General features: G+C 41.1%; 1 protein-coding gene across 1 annotated transcript in view; it reads right to left on the bottom strand.

Annotated features, from left to right (window-relative positions):
* Positions 1-26,905, bottom strand: part of CHCHD3 (coiled-coil-helix-coiled-coil-helix domain containing 3) — a 282,198-nt gene that overhangs the window by 32,939 nt on the left and 222,354 nt on the right. Inside the window, exon 6 of the mRNA XM_005679482.2 lies at positions 26,349-26,419. Within this exon, the coding sequence (XP_005679539.2) occupies positions 26,349-26,419 (71 nt within the window). The remainder of the gene's footprint in view (positions 1-26,348; positions 26,420-26,905) is intronic.

Here is a 26,905-nt window from a genome sequence, read left to right as displayed (position 1 = left end):
CAAACTGCTTTAATTTCCTTTAGTGGCAGCAAAGTCCTGTCTAAAACAAGCTGGACATTTCAAGAATAATCAACACCACACAGTTAAAGTTCAATTGCCATTAAACCAGTGTTCAAACAGGCCAGAAACTGGTTTTCAGCCGCTTTCCATGAGTTTCTGTACCCTTCACGCCATAAATGTCATTTTGTAAAGCCAGGCTGGCAGTGCTCAGCAGGAGGCCCAGAAGTGCCAGCGTTAATTAAAAATGTCGGCTAACTTTTCAGCTCCTTCACGCCGTGAGATGTTCGCCCTAGCTCCACCCTCGAAAACGTTAACCACCGAAGGGCACTCAGGAGTGGGCAGAAATGTGAGAGGACCAAGGATGCTTTCATTTTCAGATGGTGCGAAACAGACTGGCAAGGGACAGCACGGACTGTGATGGCCCTGCGGCCCAGGCCACGGTGGGCACTGGGGGAGAGCTTGGCACCGGAGGGTTTTCTTTTCTGTAATACTGACGAGAAATTAAAGATGGCTCCCTAGTGCCCGGTGAGCAGCCGTCGTGAAGGATATGAGAACCTGGGACCTTTCCCATAATAAAACCTCAATAGACAAGTGTGGATTGATTACTGCTCAGAAGTTAACTGCACGTGACTAAGATGATGTAAAAGCTTGTAAACTTTTGAGTTTCACTGTATGTTTCATCTCATACAATGGTAAGAAGTATATAATAGCTGTAGCTATACAGCATATCATGAAGTAGACATTTTAGACATATCTGCCTAATCTGATCAATGTAAACCACCTCAAAACTGGCTGGTTATGCCCGGCAACTTGTTTCAGTTAGAAAAGAAGAGTCTTGAGAGAGGAAGATCTAATTTCAGTGTAAGGTCTGAATAATATTCTTGCCTGGAAGATCCCATGGACAGAGGAGCATGGCAGGCTACAGTCCACAGGGTCACAAGAGTCAGATACAACTGAGTGACTAGGTATACTCACGTGATCGGTTTGGTTATCCAAACTGCATGAAGCGATGAGGTAATTTTTATCACAACCACACATAATAAAATAAAGTACTAAATGCTTTCATTTAAACTTTTCAAAACAATGGTAAATCAATTATAATATTAATTTCTACCAAATATGATTAATTTTTATCAGTTTTCAGTCTGCAATATTAGCTATAAGCACCAGTATTTAGACTGAAGGAAGAATCGTTTAACAGATGGAGTTTTACTACTTTGGGTATTTAGGAAAGAGGTCATTTGAGTGCAGTCTTATTTCCCTGCTTGTAAACTAAGGCTTCTACCCATGAGACACTATTTCAGAAATGCACTGAAGGTTACTATCTCTGCATGTATTACAAATGCTAACCAAAGTGCAATGTTAATATATCCTCTTACTCATTATAAAGAAAACAGCAGATACGACTGCACATTAAAGACATTTTGCCTACAGTATTTTCAATCCTAAGTTTATTTTTAAGTCCCAGTAAATGCCAGTCATGGTCCCATTGGTACTCTGGTGATCTGAAGTAAGGAAAAAGAAATTGGCCTTCCTACTAGGAGCTATGTGAGGACAAGAGGTAACAAAACATAAAAGCCCTGTCTTGTGGTTATTTCATTTCCCCAAACCTGCTGCTATGTAAATGGTGAAAAGAGAAAGATATTAAAATTGCACTACACAGCCTTTCTTCCTTCTTCCTTTCTCTATCCTTCCTACTTCAGGGGAGGTGCTATCAGTTAAGGGAGGTAAACATTTTATATAGGCTTCTAAAGCAGGGGTAGCAAACCAAAGGAAAACCAGCAACTCTCTTAATGCGCATGCCAACAACAGACATCACCAATCAATCAGGGCACTCCAGATCCCTTAGCCTTCCAGTCTCCGTGGTGTTCCAGCCTTAGCCTTGGATTTGACTCTCTCAGTTCTACACATCCCTGTGGTCCTGCAGCTAAGGCTGTATGATGTTGATTCTCACTGGAAGCCTGGCTTTCTTCCAACCAGCACTCAGCTGTACAAAATCCAAGGCTTCTGAAAGTGAGGAAGTGACCAGACAATACACCTTTCTGACTCATTTCACATCCCTCCAAAAGGCAGGCAAAGCCAGGAAAAATTATCTGGGCTTAGCTGTCTATTTCTTTACTTCCTGGAGAAAAAGAGTGGGAGCACAAGAGTAGGCCCCTATTCAAGTTTAAGCCTTGATCTTAACTATGTCTGCTTTTAAAGCTGGCATGAGGTTCGGGTTCAGCATTCACCCTTTTAAAAAAGTATGTGCTTAAAAGAAAGTTTCATGACAGTCACTAGAGCCTGCGCAAGCATTTTAAGGAGCACCTTCCTTATATATTGAAAGTGAAACTGGTAAAGAATCTGGAACTGGCTCAGATGGTAAAGAATCTGCCCGCCATACAGGAGACCTGGGTTCAGCCCCTGAGTTGGGAAGATCCCCTGGAGAAGGGAAAGGCTACCCCCTCCAGTATTCTTGCCTGGAGAGGCTGCAGAGTCGGACACGACTGAGCGACAAACATTCCCTTATCTATTAGCATAGTCGTTCACTTGGCTTTGAGTTTAATTGCTCCCTCTTTCCAGGAAGCCCTTAATGACACCATCTCACATCCAGCCTTCATAATCTGGCTCTCCTCCTCAGAGAGCAGAGTTCCTGGGCACTGTCTCCTGCCTGCCGCCTGCAGTGGAGGGCCAAGCGTGACTCTCCCCAGCTGCTGCTGTGTGTCCTGCTTTATGGCAGGGGCCTGCCTGATCACTTCAAGCCATTCCAAGCACAGAGCCTTCCAGGCAGCCGAAGCTATTAGATGCAACCTGCTTGGGCCAGGGCCATCTTCTGCTTCCAAGGATCACTCATGTCTGCCTCTGCCTGGATACTTTCATTCTACTACTTGAGCAAAGCCCACCTCCCACACTTGCACAGAGCATCTCCCTGGATAAAGAAGTTAACAGAAGATCAGAAGATGGCTCTACCTTGCCACAATTTAATTCAAAAAAGTCTCAAAATAATCTGGAGTATTGAAATGGAGGAGGTAGGTTCAAATACGATTAGAAATGTAGGGGGCTTCCCTGGTGGTCCAGTGCTTAAGAACTCACCTGCCAATGTGGGGGACACAAGTTTGCTCCCTGGTCCAGGAGGATCCCACATTTCGCAGGGCAGCTAAGCCCATGCTCCACAACAAGAGAAGCCACCACAATGAAGAATCCCAGCATAGCAACTATAGTAGTCCCCGCTTTACACAGCTACAGAAAGCCCGCGCACAGTAATAAATACCCAGCGCAGCCAAAAATACATACATAAAATTCAGAAATGTAGCTGCCTGAAAACTAGGGACACAGACCAGAAGAGCTACCCAGGCCGCCCCAATCTATTCTTGTGAGGAAAGAAAGGTGGTGATTTCTCCTGTGCATGTGTTTGTCCCCAGCTCCCCACAGCTGCTGGCTCTCAAGAAAGTGCTGGTTGCAGGCAGTGGCCACACAAAGGGCGGCACTCCTCTGCTTTACAGAGAGTTGAAAAGACCTACGTCATTTCTCTGGGGTCCCAAGCTTTTTCTTTCTTTCCTTTTTTTTTTTTTTTTTTGGCATTATCCATAATGTGGTTGTCCATGGGATAAACAGAGACGCCTTCCCCTACAATTATATTTGCTTAAAGGAAAACACAGCTGCTTTTCTTGCATATTAAGACGCAACTGGAACTACAGAGACCAAACAAAGATTTCAAAGGGAAGGAAAGTTTTTACAGCATAAAAGACACTCCACCAAACCAACGTGCATTGAAACTAAAAAGCTGAGGCAAAGCAATGACTATTCTCCTTGGGGACAAAAGTCCTATTGAGCAAGAAGCTAGAGGTGCCATTTTCCAGAACCACCTGCTACTCCTTGGAGCTGCTGCAGATATTCAAGAGCCAGATTTTCAGAGTCCTTCCATCTCCGGGGTGTGTGTGGGAGACTGTGCGCGTGTGTGCCCTCAGGCAAAACCAATAGGTAATTACTTGCTGCTCTCATGGCAGGATAAGGGGACCGTCAGGGTGACTACTTAACGATCCCTTCTTAGATGAGCAGCATCACACTGCCAGCTACTGTTCAGAGGAAAGCTCTGGAGAAACATGCTAACCCAGGTGAGAGCAAGTGAAGGACTCACTCCTTTGGGAAGGGGAAGGTACTGTACAGAGGATCCACCCATCCAAAGTATGGAACTGGCAAGAGAGGATGATGAATCTATTAGCAATTATTTGCTATACTCACAACTGCATCTAAGCATACTGTTGCTAGCAGTGCTGTTTTACGTGATGTCTTCTTCATGTGGCAACCTTCTCATAAATCAAAGCAAAAGCCAATACCAGACAGATTCGTGTACAGCCTGCCTGACAATAAAAGTTAACACTGAACCTTCGCTGTTATCCATCTTCATAAATGCGTCCATGACGTGGCAATACTGCTACATGTTACAGTGGGACTGCTGCTAATACATGCAAGGTAGTGACCCACTAGGTTAATGGGACTTGACGATCAGTACAATCTTAATTGAGCCAGGAAAAGAAATGGCTTCTCTTATCCTTGCCTTCAAGTGTAGAGTTTTCTCCTCTCTGCCTTGGTTCCATCGGTCCTTGCTCAGAAAGTACCTATAGTCGAGTTGAATACAGGCAACTGTATTCAACTGTATATAGCACACTGTATACAGAGACCTCATGGGGGGAGGCAGGTAAGTTAGCTTTTGTAAGAAGGTATCAAGTGTTTAATTGGCTTTTGTGGTAGAGAGCTACCTGACTTGAAGATATCATGCTGTCAAATTCAAGTAGAAAATATCAATTCGATGTATTTTGGTTTTGAAAAGATATAAATCTGTGTACATTAACAGAAGGGAAAAATAGTCCTTGGAAACAGCAAAGGTCCAAAGTTTTCACGTATCAACAATCCTTCCCTGACAAAAATCTGTCTCATACAGAAATCTAAACTGAAGGAAGGACAAATCTCAATCCAATAAACAATATTTCATTACATTTTTAATTTTGCTCTTGTCTTAAGTACTCTATTGATACAGCAAAGAGGAGCACTTGCCTTCCCTAGGGCAGGTTCTGGAGATAAATTCTGGCAATCACCTAATGTCCAACAAAAATCAGCCCTGTATGCACACCCTATAAATAAAGACCAGCAATAGCTGGATATTTCAAACCATTAGCTAGACACAGAGACATCACATAGCCACAGTCCCCTAATTTGCTGAGTGAATTTACTTCAGCCTGTATTTACTGAGTACAGAACATGTGCGAGCTGCTGGTGGAGACCTACAAACAAAATAACAAACACAATCCCTACCCTCAAGAAGGTTTCGTTTCAACTAGGAATGAGAGTCACATACTGTAACCTGACACACAACCTTGGTAACGGACCTCTCAAATTCCCTCAAGTCTATAATTCTCACTTAGCCTTTTTGATGCCAGTTTCCCCTACCGTAAATTCAAATGCCCTTCTAGAGCGAAAACACCCCAAAGGTAGAAGCTGAAAAGCAGGAAAGAGTTTGATAAGAGTTTTAATTCCATTTAGTAGTAATAATAGTGATATTAACTGGACAGGTGTTTTAGAGTACTACCACTGCAAAGATGGCCAAGGGGCAGCTCGTGCATCCAGAGGCTCTCACTTCAGAAGGGAGATAGGTACACAGGCAACTATGGTCCACAGTGGGCTGCAAGAAGGGCTCAAGTTACCTGTACACAGAGGGAGCAAATGTGACCTGCGTTTGGGAGCTGGGAGTGGGAAGAAGGGACGTGTCAAGGAATATTTCAGAGACACTGACATGTGAGACCGGTCTCGGCCAGCGGATAGCTGATGAGGAGGAAAAGGCGAAGGTGCGCTGTGTTTCAAAGCTGCAGACGCACAGGGAAAGGCACTCTGTTGCTTTACAGAGTCAACTCTGGGGCCCATGAAAGGGGGGAAAAGAAGAGGCTGAGGAGGTGTCAAAGGTCATTTTCACAGTATGCCTCAATATTATAAGTTTGGGATGTTAGTCCCAACTTCTAAATAATGATTTATTAGATACTGTCAATTATTTCGCTTTCAAGCAGAAACCTATTTTGTTTTTTAATCATATGGATCAGACTGATGGATGAGTATCTTGAGATTGCAAGGCAAGCTGTTAAAAAAAAACTATTATCAGTCGTCACTACTTATCACTACAAATCAGGACTATCACAACACTGCACAACCAAATAAATGAATGTGGGTGCTGAGACTGCTAGAGACCTGCGGTTCACCATCCTGAGCTCCTGGTGTTTAAGTGCTGGATCCACGAAAATTAAGCATCACTGTTTTCTTGATAATAAGCAAAGGTTGCAAGGAAGCTTATTAACTATAGTGATATTAATAACATAGCATACTGTCAGCATTAGGATCCCACACAAGATTTCATTTGAAAATAGGAGTCTACTCACCGTTTAAAGAAAAAAAATTATTTTGCAAACCACTGGAGGGACTGGGAGATAGGGAGGAAGTTGTTCTTTTCAAGGCTTATGTTTTCCCTTTTCACTCTCTCCAGGGATCAACAGTTTTTCAAAGAAATAAGATTATATTTGTGATTAAGATAGTTTTTAAAATCTAAAATGTAGTTTAAACACACATAGGCAAATACACTTTTTTTTTTTTTTTTTGGTTTCTTTCCAACCCCAAGCCACCAAACCTCCAGCCTTTCATTCTTCACTGCAAACATACAGGGGTTAAATAGGGTTTTGAGGAGTAACCTAGACACTTATCCATAAGTGTCATTTTTATTTTGGGAAAAATTAGGGTCCAAATGCCAAGCAACTGACTTCAGAACCAACTTTATGGAAAATTTTGTTTATTTACCATAGACTGTCAACCTGTAATTGCCTACAATCTCAAGCAGACATAAATATTCTAAAGGTGTGACAAGTGATTAGATGAGGATGGCACCATATACTAACAATAGCTGCGTTTCTCCTGACAGAGCCTCCTGTGTGCATTTCTAACTAAATTATGTACTTCCTAGCCTGTTAAAATATAATTATTATTTTGAGTAGTGTTGCTAACCATTGGTTAATGATTCAACAGAAAACATTTGTCTTCAAACACATCTTTTCACAGGCACAGTACATTCTCAATGGCAATTTTACAGATGTGGGGATTATCCCTTAGGGAAACATATATATTGGATTATATGATGGGTGTCAATTTAAAAACACACACAAAATTCACTCAACAGAAACCTGAACTACTGATGACTGTAATCATTAGCTAACTACTGACTGCTTCGAGTGAGTGTGCCAAGAACATGAGTGGACCTCCTTTAATTCCTGTGTAATATCTCAGGGATGATCACCTTTTACAGATGTAAAAAACTAAGGTGGGGTGAGGAACAAAGAGAAGTACCTTGCTAGAGCCACTCTACAGCTGTGAAGGATCTCTATTGAGATTACACCCAGGAAACATTCTGCTCATGCAGAAATTTACTATTTCATTATAGCTCCACCGACACTATGGAACTGAAAAATTAAGAGAAGTTCCGATACATTTTAAAAAAACCAGGAAGACTGAGAACCGTAAACAAGAAGATGAGCACATTTTCTTGGTAGTTGCTACGGCAAAATCTGTAGTGTATTAAACACTCCTTTTTTCTTAAACCTACTTCCTAAGCACTACACATCAAGAAGAAAAGAAGAGGAGGAGGAATTTTATGACATGAAGTACAAATAGATGCAACATTAATAAGAATGGATAAGTTTCCTGAAGAACGTGGCCAAGAGCATAGCACTCAAATCTTTTAAAGATCCAGCCTTAATGTACTTTCTGGAGCAATGATCCTATTTTCTTTGCATCATCAAGTTCTGAGAGTATATTTTTCACTTGTCATCAGTTAGAAAAGGCAAAGATGTGTATACATTTTGGTTTTCAATTCTCCTATTAAATCAGCTTCTCAGCGCTTCAGTTTCCAAATGCTCCAAAAGAGGTATGGATTGACATTTCTGCCAAAGGAAAATTTTTTTGCTCTGTAGTTTTTCCCAGAGTTAATGGAAAAAGTTCTACCACTAATCTTCTCAATTCACCTCTGGGGAATTACAGACTAGCGGCAAAAACTGCAAAGGTTCTGCCAAAATGTAATATTTTTAAATTGCATGAGTCAAGAAGGCTGAAATTTTTCACAAGATGGGCTTCCCCCTCTTAAAAAAAAAAGAGAGAGAGAGAAAGACAGACACACAGGCTTGGGAGGCTGGATACAGATTCACAATAATAAACCCTCTGAAGTGAAGTAACCTGGGCCTTGCCAACTGTAAGTCCACCCTAGTAGATCTCTAGCTATCACCCCAGGTAGGACTGAGCACCTACTCTGCACCCAGCATTTCATCCTCATAGCTTACACATCTTGTATGAACCCTATAAGGTCTTATATAAACATTTCCTTTATCAGCAAAAAGAAGCTAAGAGGTTAAGTAGCCCAATGCCATATAGTTAGAAGGACTGGTCATAATTCAAACCCAATCCATGTCATGGAAACAGAAGTACCAGTTTCTAAGGGTTTATGTACAAATGCGTCTCACTGCAGCTTTAAAAAAATAAAACCTACTGAGACATAATCTTGAGTAACTGTCAGTAGGAGATGGATTCAATAAACCATGGTACAATAATGCCAGGGACCACTATGCAGGTACTGAAAAGCAGGAGTTAGATTTACATGTGTTGACCAGGAGTGATATACCCATAATAAATGTAAGGTAAAATACATGGATGATATAATCTCATTTTTATAAAAATGAAACATGTATGTTTATTAATGTTTCTGTGGATAGAGGTAAACTTGGAAAGATGAATATCAAACTACAATTTCACACACTACTTTTAAGGGATTGAGAAGGAAGAGGAAAAAATTATATTTACTTTGTAAAAAAGTAGAGGGTACTATATTGACAGTTTAAAAAATCCATTAGCATTTATTAATATCATGTTTTTCACTTACACTAAGCATCCAGGGAGGATATCAACAGGCAAAAGTTGATCACAAAATGCAATGGGAAGGAGAAAGAATTCTTAAAAGTTTCATTTAATAATAATAATAGAATCAAGGGGACTAGCAGTCCATGAGCTAATTTTATATACATTGGGTGCACATAAGCGCAGTTATAGACATAAACCAAGACTTGTGGCCCACAGGGACCATAAGTGAATAAACCATATACAACTGCCTCAAAGCACTCTTTCCAAAAACATGCAGAATCTGGTACCAAATGAATTCTCAGGACACCGTGGACAGAGAGATCATGGCTAAGAGTATTTAAGTCCATCATTATACCATTTCAATTAAAAGATGATCTTATACCACAGACTGCACGGACAGGGCTAATATGCAGAACCAGCGTCCTACCTTTTGGTAAGGCTCTTTCTCTGCAAAACTGCCCTAAGATTTCTCCAGATAGCATCCTGTGGACTAAACCTTTCCTGAACTCTTTCCTCTCCACCTTTCCAATCAAACTACTCTTTCCCATGTCTCATTCTCTCAAGGCCCTGAACCTTGCTAACAAACAATTAATATAGGCTGATATGTGCTTATTTTTAATGCATGTTAACATCTGGTCCCATCACTTCATGGGAAATAGATGGGGAAACAGTGGAAACAGTGGCTGACTTTATTTTTGGGGGCTCCAAAATCACTGCAGATGGTGACTGCAGCCATGAAATTAAAAGACGCTTACTCCTTGGAAGAAAAGTTATGACCAACCTAGATAGCATACTGAAAAGCAGAGACACTTTGCCAACAAAGGTCCGTCTAGTCAAGGCTATGGTTTTTCCAGTGGTCATGTATGGATGTTGAGAGTTGGACTGTGAAGAAAGCTGAGCGCCAAAGAATTGATGCTTTTGAACTGCAGTGTTGGAGAAGACTCTTGAGAGTTCCTTGGACTGCAAGAAGATCCAACCAGTCCATTCTGAAGGAGATCAGCCCTGGGATTTCTTTGGAAGGAATGATGCTAAAGCGGAAACTCCAATACTTTGGCCACCTCATGCGAAGAGTTGACTCATTGGAAAAGACTCTGATGCTGGGAGGGATTTGGGGCAGGAGGAGAAGGGGACGACCGAGGATGAAATGGCTGGATGGCATCACTGACTCGATGGACGTGAGTCTAAGTGAACTCCGGGAGTTGGTGATGGACAGGGAGGCCTGGCGTGCTGTGATTCATGGGGTCGCAAAGAGTAGGACATGACTGAGCGACTGAACTGAACGTGTATATTTAACAGTAATTAATATGAATAGCAAATCGTGATTGTTACAACATACACATGTATGTATGCACCAAATATCCTATTTATATATTTGACGGCCTCCTTCTAGAAAAAATGACCAATTCAAAAGGCATAATCTTAATGATGAGATTTATGGGCACCAGGCATAAGCAATTAAAAAAAATACTCTCCAGTAGGTAAAACTTTTGGTTCAACTCTCACATCCCAATAACTCTGCCTTTCAAAACACAGCATTTAGGGCTACCCTGGTGGCTCACTGGTAAAGAATCCGCCTGCCAGGGCAGAAGAGACGGGCTCGATCCCTGCTCCAGGAAGATCTCACATGCCACCTAAGCCTGTGCGCCACAACTACTGAAGCCTGAGCGCCCTGGAGCCCATGCTCTGCAGTGAGAGAAGCCACCACGATGAGAAGGCCAAGCACCGCAACTGGAGATAGCCCCCGCTCATCTCAACTGGAGAAAATCCCTTGCAGCAACGAAGACCCAGCACAGCCATAAATAAATAAACTAAATTACTAAAAAAGGAAAACAAAAACCAAAACCAAACAAACAGCATTTTAAGTCCTTTGAAGTCTGACTCTAACCTTCCTTTCTGGCTTCCTATTCCATTATACCTCCCCCACATTCAGTCTAACCATTTCTAGAATTTGATTCCCTCTTCATGCAAAGTCATTCTCCCTTTTCTCACCTTGAGAAAATCTCAAAACAAACAAAAAAAAAGCCTCTCTTCCTGCAGTCCAGATCCTCCTCCTCATCCCCACCCTATTTTGTCTGTGCCTTTATAGAAGCATTTAACACACTGTAGTGGCTGTTGTGCTTTCTGCCTTCTCACGTGTACTGCCAGTGTCCCGAGGGCAAGGATCACGCCTCTTCACCTCGGTATCTCCAGTTTATAAAAACCACCTGAAATGTATTAAATACTCAACAAATCTTGAACAAACTTTTTTTAAAAGAATAGTTGTGTTTTTGTTGTTGTTGTTGTTGTTTTTTGGCTGCACTGGGTCTTACTTGCTGTATGTGAGTTTCTCTAGCTGCAGACAGCGGGGGCTATGAGCGTCTCGTGGTGGTGGCTTCTCTCGCTGCGGAGCACAGGTTCTAGAGCGCTCGGGCTTCAGTAGTTGTGGCATGCAGGTTCAGCAGTTGCGGTTCGCGGGACCTAGAGCACAGGCTTACTAGTTGTGGCACGTGGGCTTAGTTGCCCCACCCCATGTAACATCTTTCTGGACCAGGGATCAAACCTGTGTCCCCAGCACTGCAAGGCAAACTGTTAACTACTGTACCACCAGGGAACCCTAACAAATGTTATAGTTGTTACAGTTATAATTCCAGCATCAGGTTTTGACACTTCTGCAGCAGAACTCATAATTTCAACAAGTAACAGACCTCCGAGGACAGGGACTCAGACATCCACTTCTGCATTTCTAGCGCCCACAGAGCGTGGAGCGTCAGAGACCCTTGACGGATGGCTGTGTTGTTGATAGCGATGATGAGCCGTCACATTACTACCCTTCAAAACAAATATACGTCATGAGCAGCTCTTCACTGGGGGAAGAAACCAAACAAACGAAAACAGGATATCAGAATCCACTCATGGAAAAGAACTCCCAGGATCGGGAAGTTGATGAAACTGGTCTCCTGGAAAATCTCCTATCTCAAAGACTTCAAAAATACCTCCAAACCCACACCCCACCAACCACACCAATAACACAAATAACAAAGTAGTGACAAAACATTTGATCCCTGTTTCTTGTCAACCAACCAGCAGGTCTGAGAGAAGCAGGCTACACCTAGTGATGTTCTTCTCTTTACATTAAGGTCTTTTGTATCAGAGAAACTCTATCAAGACAAGAACCGGTTAATTGTGAATAGTACCAAATGAGCTGCAGTGGAGGTGTTATGCATGTAAATCAGCGAAGCCTGATGCAGAAACAGCAGCATCTGGGCATGCAGCTTGCAAAGTAATGAGCCTGTGATGACGTGCTGGCGTCCGGCTTTGATCACTTCATCTTGTCAAGAGCTCTGCTGGGGAAACAGAGGTGAGAGGCACTGACCTCCCTCCCGCCACTTTGCAGGAGCACAAAAGACAGGAACAGATCAAGGACTGGTCCCCTTCCCTCTTCTCCTTGCTAGCACACATCCCTTTTTCAGACCTGACGGTTTCATAGCGGGGAGCCCAGCATAAAGCAGGCTGAGCAAGCTTCTAGCATATGAAGTGTCATGTCTGCACACGTCGACAGTAACTGGCAATTCATTTTTCACCCTAAAAGCAGAAACAGGTGTATGCTACCTTCAGGCTCCTGATCATAAACCACACGGAATGTGCCTCACACACAGGCAGCTTTGTGGAAATCTATACCCGTGGCGGGCTGGTGGACTTCAGAGTCTCCACAGATGGATCTGTCTCACAAATAAATAGGTGTTTGTGCAGTCTCAGAAGCACAAGAGAACAAAATGAAGAGCGGATGGCAGCACGTTAAAAAAAAAAGAAACCCCACCACACAACAGCAGCCCTTAGGCTTTCTGTGTTAATACTGCAATTGGCAAATAGCTGACTTTTTTGTGCTTGTAAGATCCCTACAAAGCGTGTTTAACATACTGAAAGGGGAGGTTTCAGTCCTTGAAAAGGAGGATAAAGCCAGATGTATCACTGCACAGTATTTCTTGCCAGCCTCATCCAGAAACGGGAGCTGAGGTGACTGGAGAAGGGAGCCAAGAGTGAGCACTCCCCTTAACGAGCACATCCATCAGTTTTCAAGGGGCGCAGCTGATCACCAGCATTTAGACAAACACACTCACACAAGGAGTAGGGCAATGTAAGTGCTGGCCGGTGCATGAGAAAGCACATTGAATAGCTAAAGGCAGCCATGTGAGCAAGTGGGGGTGCTTGGCGACACTTTCACGTGGGAACATGTGTGCTTTCATTTCAACATGTAGTAAGGGCCAAGATGCAAGCTTTTACACGTTTTCAAGCATTGTGCCAGGGCTCACTCAATACATAGTATGAACAAATTGCTGCCTAAGATTACAATATTAAAAAGTACCAGAGTTACTATATAAATGTTTCATGTGCAGATCCTGCCTTTAAAAATCCTTTTTATATAATATAGCATATATATCAAATATGTATAACAGGCAAACGTAATTTAATAAAATATGTGGAATTTTAAAGAAAGGGTACAAATGAGTTTATCCACAAAAAAGAAATAGAGCTACAGATAGAGAAAACAAACTTATGGTTATTAGGGGGTAAGACCAGGGACATGGTAGTGATGGATAAATTTGAAGACTGGGGATGATATATACACATTACTAAAGGCACTCAATATGCCAGCAAATGCGGAAAACTCAGCAGTGGCCACAGGACTGGAAAAGGTCAGTTTTCATTCCAATCCCAAAGAAAGGCAATGCCAAAGAATGCTCAAACTACTGCACAATTGCACTCATCTCACACACTAGTGAAGTAATGCTCAAAATTCTCTAAGCCAGCTTCAGTAGTACGTGAACCATGAACTTCCAGATGTTCAAGCTGGTTTTAGAAAAGGCAGAGGAACCAGAGATGAAATTGCCAATATCCACTGGATCATCGAAAAAGCAAGAGAGTTCCAGAAAAACATCTATTCCTGCTTTATTGACTATGTCAAAGTCTTTGACTGTGTGGATCACAATAAACTGTGGAAAATTCTGAAAGAGATGGGAATACCAGACCACCTGACATGCCTCTTGAGAAACCTGTATGCAGGTTAGGAAGCAGCAGTTAGACATGGAACAACAGACTGGTTCCAAATAGGAAAAGGAGTACGTCAAGGCTGTATATTGCCACCCTGCTTATTTAACTTCTATGCAGAGTACATCATGAGAAATGCTGGGCTGGAAGAATCACAAGCTGGAATCAAGATTGCCAGGAGAAATATCAATAACCTCAGATATGCAGATGACACCACCCTTATGGCAGAAAGTGAAGAACTAAAGAGCCTCTTGATGAAAGTGAAAGAGGAGAGTGAAAAAGTTGGCTTAAAGCTCAACATTCAGAAAACGAAGATCATGGCATCTGGTCCCATCACTTCATGGGAAATAGATGGGGAAACAGTGGAAACAGTGGCTGACTTTATTTTTCTGGGCTCCAAAATCACTGCAGATGGTGATTGCAGCCATGAAATTAAAAGACGCTTACTCCTTGGAAGGAAAGTTATGACCAACCTAGACAGCATACTAAAAAGCAGAGACATTAATTTGCCAACAAAGGTCTGTCTAGTCAAGGCTATGGTTTTTCCAGTCAAGGCTATGGTTTTTCCAGTGGTCATGTATGGATGTGAGAGTTGGATTACAAAGAAAGCTGAGCACCGAAGTATTGATGCTTTTGAACTGTGGTGTTGGAGAAGACTCTTGAGAGTCCCTGGACTGCAAGGAGATCCAACCAGTCCATTCTGAAGGAGTCCTGGGTGTTCATTGGAAGGACTGATGTTGAGGCTGAAACTCCAATACTTTGGCCACCTGATGCGAAGAGCTGACTCATTGGAAAAGATCCTGATGTTGGGAAAGATTGAGGGCAGGAGGAGAAGGGTATGACAGAGAATGAGATGGTTGGATGGCATCACCAACTCAGTGGACATGAGTTTGGGTAGACTCCGGGAGTTGGTAGTGGACAGGGAGGTCCGGCATACTGTGGTTCAGTGGGGTCGCGAAGAGCTGGACATGACTGAGCAACTGAGCTGAAACTGAGAAGGACCCACTGTATAGCGCAGGAAATTCTACTCAATACTAATGGCCTATATGGGAAAAGAATCTGTTAAAAAAGTGGACATATGTTAATGAATAACTGATTCACTTTGCTGTAGAACAGAAACATTGTAAATCAACTATACCCAACCAATTTTTTTAAAGTAAAAGAAAATAATAATAAGGGGGGAAACTTATTTTTAACAAAAAAAGCAAGGGTTACTCCTATAGGTATAGAGATCAAATATACTGAACGAACAGCCCTGACTTTGAGATAAAGTATTCAAATTCTAGTAAGCAAATATGATTATGGATAAGATCAGAAATCACAAGTTTTTTAAAACTGTGATTAAACTCAGGAAACTTATTTTACCTAGGACAAATTACTGTTAGAGGTAGTGTATTCCCAGTATTTTGGACATTTTTTTCCCTGATTAAAATTAGGAAATCTAGGATATTTTAAGAACAACATAAAAAATTCATTGACAGGTATTCACATTGCAGCAAAAATTGTAAATACACCTGTAACTACTACCCAGAAAACAAATATCTTCAATATCTCAGGAAGTTCACATGGGTCTGTTTTCAGTCAAGTCCCCTTCTATCCCCATCAACTACTTGCTGATTTCTATCAGTATAGACCAATCTTTCTTTTTTTTGAACTTCACATAAATGGAATCACATAATGGATAATGTCTTGTGTCTGGCTTCTTTTTGCTTAACTTGTTCCTGAGATTCATCTATGTTCTTATATGAATTAACGGTTTGCTTTTTAAAAAAAAAACTGCTGAACAGTATTCTACTGTACGAATATACCACAACTTTTTTAATCCAGTCTTTCACTGATGACCATATGAGTGGCTTCTAATCTTTGACAAGTATGAATAAACATGATATAGAATGGATATACAACTCTTTCTGGAGATGTATATTTTCTTTCTCTCTCACATATGCATGCTCAGTTGTGTCCGACTCTTTGTGACCCCACGGTCTGTAGCCCATCAGGTTCCTCTGTCCATGGAATTCTCCAGGCAAGAATATTGGAGCTGGTTGCCATTTCCTCCTCCAGGGGATTTTCCTAACCCAGCGATCGAACCCGAGTCTCCAATGCCTCCTGCACTGGCAGGCGGATTCTTTACCGCCGAGAGTATTTTCTTGGCCCTTGGATAAATACCTCCACCTGGAATTTCTAGGTCATGGAGCAAATGAATGTTTAAATTGATAAGAAACTGTCAAGCTTCTTCCAAAGTGACTTTGCTCTCTTACATTCCCTACCAGCAAAGCAGGAAAACTCTGGTTTCTTTACATCCTTTCAGACACTTAGTACTGTCAATCTTTTTGATTTTTACCATTCCAGTGGTTTTAATTTGCAATTCCCTGATAACTAATGATGTTATTAGCACTTCTCATGTACTAATTGGCCATTCTTATATCTTCCTTTGAAGAGTCTGCTCAAGTCTTTTGCCTGTTTTTAGTATTTTCAAAATGGTGTCTTAAGATGAGCAGAACATTTTAATGAAAAAAGTCCAAATTTACCAACTTTTGTATTTGTTTGCTTACATGTTAAGAAAAAATGCCAAGAGCCAGAAATAGGAATCCTTGATAGACTGACACCAAGAGAGATGATCTGGACATTACACATTCAAATAAACAATAGGAAGGCCCGTTCAAGTATGAGTACCCTGAAAGGTCTGGTTTCAATGTTAATACCTGGTTTTACCCTAGAGACAGTGAGTGGGCAACCCTAGGTTAATTATCTGGCTGAGAGCAGGAAGGGCTGATAGCACTTGGAATAGGCTTCCCAAACCAGGGACTGATGAAACACAAGTAGATACCACCATATGGCTGAGCCTAAACAAACTGCCAGAGACCATCCTGACAGCTATTACTTTTATGCATAGATAACTTCTTTGATGTAATTTTTAACCATACTTAAGGCTCTAGATGGTTAAACTTTGAAAATTTGACACAAGGAAAGAATTGAAAATCTACCTCCTACAAGTCTTCCTGTACATGGCCGGTCAGTCAGACAGTAATTAACTCTAATTGGCCCCCCTACAAGCTTCTCTGCTTTCTACCTGCAGCGGAGTGGCACTCAAAAAGCAAAATAACTTTTTCTCAGCTTTGAAAACATCAAAGTAAAATTTTTTAAAAATTATTTCCAACTGGATCCTTTAAAAAGTAAATGAACTCTTGGTGCAATCAGCAACAGGAAAAAACTTAGTAATCCCAGTTAGAAACACCTTTAGGAAACTATGAGCCGTGTAGCTAATTACTCAAATAAGTAAGGATCAATAATTCTAAAATATCATGCATCTCAGAATATAAAATGTTCTCATTTAAATATTATGATACAAAGAAAGAAACAAGCTATCATTTTGGTAGAATCTTCATTTATCTAACTAAGAGTGTGCAATTAATATTTCACATAACCATGTAGAGTAACACTAGATTCTTAATGGATTGTATTGATTAAAGCAGAAAGTTCAATGCTAATATTCCTGTAGGGGAAAAACAGAATGATTCGTTATCTCACGCAGAACAAATCATGAATTCAGGAGCTTATGACCACTAACCTAAGGGCTGCAACAAGACTCGTTTTGATAATTTCCATGCAACACATAAATGGACTGTATTAAAGGAAAAAAGATTCCTGGAGTAACCCAAACAAGCCCCAGCTGCCACTGTTGAGGCCTGGAGAGAATTCCAGGTCACGGATTGAAGGCAGGAAGTGGGCAATCTGGTTCCACCGGCTTGTGTCACTGCTTGAGGTTCCTTCACACACACTGCTGAAATGGTAAGGGGGTTTCCACCGTGACCCTCTAGACCTGGAGACCTACTGCCCGTGTTCATGAAACAGCTGCAGTTTCTATTGTGTTGTGAAACAGATAATACCATTTTAGGGCTTATACCCCTGTCCTGCCCTTTTACTCCTACATTCACCCACTTTGCCATCCTGCCCTGTCCCCTTCTGCAGACGCTTCTGGATTGAGTGGAATGCTGTGAGGAACAGTCAACAGCCTCTGCTGTTTTTCAAGATGGCTGTACCAGTCTGCATTCCTGCCACCAGCGTGCATACAGGGGGCGACGGTATCCCTTTTCTCAGCAATCTCTCCAGAATTTGGTATTTGAACATTTTGATAATGGCCATTCTGGCTGGTGTGAGGAAGTGCCTCACGGAGGTTTGGATTTGCATTTCTCTGATGGCTGGCCCTGCTGAGTGTCTTTTCATGTGCCTGGTAGCCTTCTGGGTGTCTGCTTTGGAGACGTGTCTGTCTGGGTCTTCTGCCCATCCTGACTGAGTTGAGACTGGGCTGCATGAGCCAGTTGTGTGTTTTGGAGATTGAGCCCTTATCGGTTGCATCATTTGCGAGTGTATTCTCCGAGTCTAAGGGGTGTCTTTTCATTTTGCTTGTGGTTCCTTCTGCTGTGCAGGGCCTTGTGAGTTTAGGTTCCATTTGTTTCTGTTTGCTTTTGTTTCTATTGCCTGAGAAACTGACCTAGGAAAGCACTGTTAATTTATGCCGTAGGCTGTTTTGCCTGTGCTCTCTTCCAGGAGTTTCATGGTGTCATGTCTTAACAAAAACAACAAACAACCCTATACTTCTAAATGGGCAATTATAATTAAACGTATGCAAAACTGATGCAGGTGGAAACCTAACTCCCAAGTGGTGTTAGTGTTTCTTGTCATTTAATCTTCTGTTACCTTAGAGAATTAAGCATATAGACGAAGGATACAGCTCCCACTTGAAGAAGAAACTAACTAACTAGACAGAAGTGATTAGGAGGGATCCGATCTCAAAGAGGGGGAGAAGGCCTTAATCACCTAGTTTCCTTAGAAATCTAAGCAAATCTACATGCCAATCGTAAGAAATATAGTCAAATACTGGTGTGTTCCAAAGCAGGTCTCACTTTCCTTGGAACTACGCTGCTATTTTGGGGTATGTGGGGGAAGAGAATGACACAGCTTCTTAGCTTGAGGTGGCCGGCTCCTCTCCACACATCCCCTGATGAAGGACAGAAGGGGCTGCCAGACCCATGGTAGGTGGTGTCTCAGATTGAAGTAAAACAACTACTTAGGTCCATTTCTTAGATGAGGATCAATAATAACTTTTTTTTTTCTTTTTCAACTTTAAAACCTTCTCAGCTTAAATGCCCTAAAGAGAATGGCAGTTAAAATTTACATTTTAGAGATGGAAGACACAAGTCAAAGATATAATAAATAACCTGCCTGAGGAGTGAGGTGTTCTAGGTAATCAAGACTACGTTTAAGCCAAGTGGGTACTTTCTATCAGACAAACTCTAGTTGGAATGTGAAACACTGTGGAAGATAACAGAGGTGAGTTGATGCTAAAAAAATAACAACACACAATGCTATACTTCTAACTAGGCAATTACAACCAAGTGTACATACAAGGAGTACAGGTATATTTACTTTTCTAGAATTTAACCTCTTTAGTTACTAAGTGTCTTACTAAATAATCAAGGCATTGCTTGACTCTAAGGATCGTAGGAAATAAAATGTCACCACTGCAGCTGCTATATTTCCTGCTCACAGCCCTTCAAATCAAAAAAAAAAAAAGGAAAAAAAAAAAAAGGAGGGGGGTGAAGGCCCAATACAAATGTGGAATTTAATTAGTTAGTAAAAGCCCCAATCCTTGCCCGAAGCCTTGTTCTTCCTGTAATATTGCATTCTTTTCTTCTTGTGTAAACTTTTCATTATGGAGGAGACATCTCTATAATACAATAACTCTAGTTATATTGTAACTGCTGGTAACATAACTCCTGCATTGGAAGAGCCAGCATGTTCAAGTAATGTTGTTTTAATACAATTTATGTGCAGCAGAAAACCAAGTTGACTTGGTCATTTAGAATTTGATCAATGTGAATTAGTGTCTTACTGAGATAAACCATTTGATCATTTAGAAATTGATCAATGAGAACCAGAGATAAAACATTTATCATGTACATTTGGTATATCAGAGCCATTCACGCAGCACGAAAGTAGGTTATAAGCAGACATCAATATGTATTAGAGATGATGCGCAGCGAAACTGTCAGCTGCAGGCACAGATACATGCCTGACAGTATATAATTTTAATCCTTTTGATAAGGCAAGTTCCTCAATGAGGCAGCTGGCATCACTGAAAAATTATAGGAGTTCAACTTTCGAAAAAATGGGAAGAGGCACAGCGATGCTAAACATCTCAAACTTTGGAAATAGGTTTTAATTAAGTTTAAGCAGAATGGTAAGTAACATAAATTTACTCAGCGAAACTTTTAGAAGAGCTCTAAGACTATTAATCAGAGTAAACTGTGTACCTGCAGTACAATTAGTTCTATTAATCTAATACTTCCAAGCTGAAGTCACATTGACATTCAAGCCCACTGGCTTATGCATCTAACAGAATTATAAATTTGCCAGTCAAAATCTTATTTAATTATTTTACAGCCAATTAAGCAGGATCTTTAAACACTGTTGCTTAAAACTGTCCATAATCCACATGTGTAATTACAGAGAACACGAGAAACACCTGCTGATATCACTGGCATGTCATCCTCAGCCTCACTAACTCATTCGTAGTGTAGCTACTAAAATCACATATCCCAGAGAGAAACTAAACAGCACGGCCAAAGTGAAACCCTAATAAAACTAAGGACATTTTAAAGTGAAAAGAATTTTACGCTGATGCAAACGTTTGACTATATAATACTTTAAAAAGCCATTTTATCTCTAAGAGTTTTTGCGAAGCATTCTGCAGATACTCTACAATCACCTAAACTCCTTCCATGGGGTAACTAATCTTTTAATACGTTACAAGGATAACCCAGGCTTCCTCCATGAGCCTAAATTTATAAGTCAGGTTTGAACAACTTCGTTCAAGGATAAAAGTGAAAACTCCTGCTAACGCCTGGCACACAAAGGAGCATTACCAGCATTCACATCCGACCGCACAGAATCACGCGCCTTTACGAGTGCTTCATCTTTCAAATGAACACCTCTAATGAAATCAGTCCAAAAATATTTTCAATAGATCTATGTCACTTGCCCTATACGTTTTTATGGAAGGTAGAACTGGCCAGTCCATTATCTAAAGGAAAACATGGGAATGAAAGATGTCATCTCTGAAATGCTTCTGTTTGCTATTACATTGTCTTCCCAAGGTTTACACTGCCTTTACGATATCTCACATTTCTTTGATATTGTTCATGTTTGTATCTGTATTTTAAAAACAACTTGTGTGTACATACACTGTGGTAAGGTTTCCTCTCTGTAGGTGTGGTGTATCGACAACAAGCCACTGACGACAACTGGATTCTGATGCTGACCTAACACAGAGCCCTGCAGCCCTGAGCGTCTGCACAGTCCTTTTTCTGTCTGTACATCCTGAGAGCTGATACACCGCGTACTGGGCTGTCCTGTCATAAGCGCTTTACATGCTGTCTCCCAGCTGGACTATGAACTTCCCATGGCTATGATCTCTCTCTAATGCTCTTTTGGGAGCTTTTTGTTTTTCTAAAAACAAATACAGAAGCCTCCACAAGTTCCTACAGTGTGTTTGTTCTTTTGTTATTTTTAAAAAATTTTTCTAGCCCTGCCCCGTGGCATGTGGGGATCTTAGTTCCCAGACTACGGATGGAGACTGCGCTGCCTACAGTGGAAGTGCAGAGTCTTAGCCACTGGACCGCCAGGGAAGTCCCTGGGAGGTTTTAACATCATCTCGATTTTGTCTGGAACTAGATACAGAAATTTCTCCAATGGTGCAGAGTTTTACAACATGAGTTGGATATAACAATAAAATACTAATATAAAAATAACAATATATAATAAAAAGAAAATCTAACATTTATTGAACATTTACTTTGTGCTAGACCTGTCTGTGCTAATAAGCACTATTAATATAACAATATAATATTTTGCTTAATTATCTATAAGGTAGACTACAAAGATTGATACTGAACATAATTTTCAGTAACAGAACTACAACATGGTATTACTGCCAGAAAACTAACCCAAAACTAACACCATAATTTGCTCTATTTAACAGATAATAACATAGGGTGATAAAGGTGGCAAGAGGTGCTTATAATGACCATTTCAGTTGAGCTGAAAAGGTGTATCTTTTGAATAAAAGCTAGATATAGGGGTGTGTGTGTGTGTGTGTATGTATATATATATATATATATATATATATATATATATATATATATATATATATATATATCAGTGAGTTTACCCAGTGATTTCAGTTTTACAGCTAATTTTAAAGCTTTTTTGAGGGAAGAAGTTCTTGCCTGAAAGTAAACACACATTCTTGATCCCAAATTACTTAATTTCCATTGAAAAAATGATAAATAATTTTTAATAACTTTGTGTTTATTAGGGATGCAATTATCTAACCACAGTAGAACTCACTCAGGATTTTTTGGGAAGCTTTGGGTTATTAAAATTCTGTCTTCCACCTGCTCTCCTGTGACGAGCTTCCAAGTTTCATGCCAGTAAGACCCACCTGTCTCCTTCATGGCTATACACTGAGAACACAGCTGAGGGCATGCTTCATAGAAGCACTATGAATGAATGATGTGCTAATTAAACAAAGTGGGGAGCGTGGGGAGCGGGATTCCATCAGCTCTAAAGTGTTTGCATGGTTTGCTGCCATACTATAAAGTGAGGTGGAGTGTGAGTTAACATTTAAGCATCCCTGAGATAATTCCATCAGCTGTCCTGCAGGATGCACCAGTGTAACTGGTATTCATCATGTGCGGCCTCAAATGCTCACAGTGTCCATTATTCTTTCTCTTTACTGTGATTTTGTATGGAGCCTTCCTCCCCATCAGGCGTGTAACAGTGCCTTTGAAATTGCATTTTAAGAAGCTTCCATCTCCTGTAATGAAGATCTACCCAAATGAATCCTTCCATCAGATAAAATTAACAAAACCCTCCTCAAAGTCCTCCAGGGTGTGCTGTCTAGGAGAGTCAGCTGAGTTCAGCTCTGCAATGGAAAGATACAGTACACTGTCTTGCCAAAGACTGCAGATGTCATGATTCTCTGAGGTCCCCAAGTTTCTGAGGAGAAACACAATTCCACTGAGGAATCTCTGTGCCCTCAAAGGTGGTAAACATCTCTTGCAGCTGAAGCACTATCATTTCCTTGGTGTGAAGCTGCCAATCAAAATACCATATTCTAGGCAGTCCAGCCGAGCAGGAAGTAGCTGAAAAACATGACATAGAGAAAACCACTTTCTGAAGAACCAGCTCCAGACATTCCTGAATTTTTGTTTGCACTGGAGTTAGCCAAACTGTAAGTCTGAGGGCAGGCTTTGTCCTAACTTCTGGTATCAACTGCAAGTTCATGGGGCTTCCCAAACTACCCTAACCTTTGAAAATTCGATGAAAGGACTCACAGAACTCACTAAAGCTATTAAACTCAGAACTATGGCTCATTATGGGAAGTGCTATAGAGAATCACCCAAAGGAAGAGAAACACAGGACAAAGTCTGAGAGGCTTCCCAATGCAATGTTCCCGCTGTCCCCAGGACGCACACCCTCCTGATATCAGTGTGTGTGACAAACGTAGAGCTGCATCAACTAGGGATGCTCACCCCTTCTCCGCGCCCAGAGGTTCACCAGGCCTCGTCACATAAGCTGGCCTGGCTGCTCAAATGGCTGACTTCAGTCTTTGGCACTGGGCTGATACCACATGGCCCAAGGGGTCCATTATGAATAAGAAGACATATCTTTCACTTGGGAAATTCCAAGGATTTAGAGGTTACTCCCAGAAGCTGAGTACAAGGGCCACCGTTTGCTTTGGGAAAGGTTAAACTGTCTACTACATTGGATGAGAGTAGGAGCTAATCAAGAACAACACCTTCTAATAAAAGAGGATCATGCTGTTGCTGCTAAGTCACTTCAGTCATGTCCAACCCTGTGCGACCCCATAGCTGTTGAGGCTCTGCTTAAAACCAAGTCCACCCTACAGATCCACGCCACTGTGGAGAAGGTCAGTCATCATGACTTACCTCTGTGCTCCATGCAGTCTCTCATTCTGCAATAGGCCAGTCCAGGCCGGACTATATGCTTTCCAGGGCCATGACATGGCAGCTGGGTGTGGCTTCAGAAGAGAGATTCTTTTCATCTAAAATCAGACTTGTTTGTGAAATTCAGCTTCTGCCAATTTTCTTTCCAACACACTAAGTTCATATTTCTGTTTCTCCTTTATCCCTTCTCTCCAAGTGTTTGCTGTGGGCTGAAATGCATCTCCCCCAAAATTTGTATGTTGAAATCCTAATGCCTGGTGCTTTAGAGAGTGAATTTGGACAGAGGATTTTTTAAAGAGGTAGGCTGAAATGAAATCATCATCAGGATAGACACTAATCCAATGTGACTTATAAGAGAAGGAGACGAGGACACAGATGGAGAGAGGGAAGACCAGGTAAAGAGAGCCAAGAAGAAAAGCCCCTGGAGAAACCAACCCTGCTTACACCTTGACCCTGAACTTCCAGCCTCCCCAACTATGAGAAAATAAACTGCTGTTTCAGCCACTCAGTCTGTGGCAGCCCTAGCAAACCAGTACACCAATCAATCACTAACTCACGTCTAATCTCTCAGCGACTTTTCCATCCATCTCTTTTCTTTCACTTACAGAGACTTCTCACCTGGTATTTCTGGCTTTTTACTTTTCTTTTCCAGGCCTCCGATCAACCTCACATGAACTGTCAGTTTATTATTACTGAAGGAGCGCAGAACTCAGGGTACGCACCTGGCCAAACACCTTGCAATGTGTGTGCAACTCGTGTGTGCTCAATTGTGTCCAACTCTTTGTAACCCCATGGACAGAGCTTGCCAGGCTCCTCTGTCCATGAGATTTCTCAATCAAGAATACTGAAGAGAGTTGCCATTTCCTCCTCCGGGGGATCTTCCTGACCGAGGGACTGAACTTGAGTCTCTCGAGTCTCTACTGCTGCACCACCTGGAAGACTATGACTTGCGGCTAAATGAAGATCAGCTTGTTCAGCAGGTAATGAAAGCCCCTACTAACTTTTCCACCTTACTGGCACTAGTCTCCCTGCAACAAACCACTGATCTTAACTAGTTTGTCACCCACCAACTCCTGGGCATGGTTTTCCTTTTGAACACCTTTCCTTCCTGACTGCTCGATACTCTTCTTCAAGCCTCAACTAAAATGCCATCTTCTTTATGACTTCATAGATCATCCTGGTCAGAACGGATATCCTTTATCTTAAATTTTACTTATTTGTATAGCTTCAGTCTTACAAACAAGACAGACCCAGGTTGCCAAGTGAAAGGTTCTCACAGTACAGAGAAAAAAGGCTTGAAAAACATTGCTTTACCATTCGTGGGAAAGATAAAAACCCAACTTTAGGAATACATATGGAGAGTGTCTTGAAAATCAAATCTATCCAATTCCATATCTAAATTCTGAAGATAGCACATTAACCTTTAAGAGTGAGATTTATGGCTCATTTTTAGAAGGTCTTTCCTGTCTGCTCCTAAAGAGATAATTCACTAAGAAAGACTGGAGGGTTCTATTTAAATATACCTTAAATCATACTTTTTCTAAAAAATATTTTAAATCAACATTAAAATAACACCAATATCCATTGCCACACAAATTACACTACGGCAGAAAGTAATAACATTCTATCCTAGAGTTTAATCATTTTATCAAGTGCTTATAAACATGCCAAGGAAGGAGGTCAGAGCCTAATACAATCTTTGGACTAAACCTGTCACAACACCTTTCTGTGCCTCACTAATTTGCACATGTGCGACTAATAGGGGTTACACAGCAGAAGTATCTATACACTCAGGAAAATTCTGAATGATGTTTTCTTACCTAATATGAGTACTGAAAGCAAAGGGAAAGTACAGGGCTATGGGTCAGGGACACTCTGATCCATCAATTACAGAACACTCATTTAATCATCCCAAGGATTAATACAGGGAGCAATTTAACATCACCTTCATAATCAACGTCAAGGGGAAGTTCTGTGATTTAAATGTTTTCAAGGTACACGCGAAGAAATAAAAACAGCTTAAACGGGAGAAAGACAGATACCCAAATTTGGACACGCCTATCGTTTTATTATATGAAAGTGAGTGATCTCTGTGTTTCTATTGTTGGAGGTAACAATTTAGCATTCCCTTCATAACCAGGGGTATTCTACTAAAATCATATTCCAAAAGCAAACACTACCACCACTGCTTTCAAGTTCCCTGGAGTTCATAAAACGGAGTTGCAACACACTTTCATCAGAGGCCTGTCCCTTGCACTGGAATTCCATGATAGCGATATGGGTCCAAACACACTTCCAAGTATTCCAGAGGGCCAACGTGTTAAAGAGCGGTAAAGGTAAAGGAAAATAATGATAATACTGTTAAAGACTTACTTGAACTTTGCTTCCACCTCCTCAACAGCTTTCTGGTATTGCTCGGTGGTAACTTTGTAGAACTCTGAGCTCTGTGGATAAAGATTGATAGCAGAGTTTTCACTATTCAAGAGGACAACATGTGTGCAAGACTTCCGATTTCAAAAACTACATAAAATCTTGTGTCTGCCACTCAAGCAGAAGGAGGAAATTTTCTTGCATGGTGACATGAACACTTAAAATACATGTAAGGTTATCTATTTAATAATAGTACCACTGTTGGCATACACATTGTAATCACAGAGTAAACATTCATGTAAGTCATCAACATTTGAACCTCCTGAAAAAATTCCTAACGTAGTTTTGAAAGACTATTTTGATCTCCCGCATTTGGAATCCACCACTGCAAGACCAAAGAGCACTTGAGATCAAATATGAAATTCACCCACCATATTTTCCTATCATTCCAGTGTTCCACCTAGAATATTAAAGGATCATTTCTTTTTACACTGTATATTTATCCTCAAGATGGATTCTTTACCAAGTACAATTTGTTCTATCATCTCCATACGACCACA

This window comes from Capra hircus, chromosome 4 (genome assembly GCF_001704415.2).
Source record: "Capra hircus breed San Clemente chromosome 4, ASM170441v1, whole genome shotgun sequence".
NCBI classification, from domain to species: Eukaryota; Metazoa; Chordata; class Mammalia; order Artiodactyla; family Bovidae; genus Capra; species Capra hircus.
Note: the sequence above shows the minus strand (reverse complement) of the source record. Positions and strands in the feature narration are given on the sequence as shown.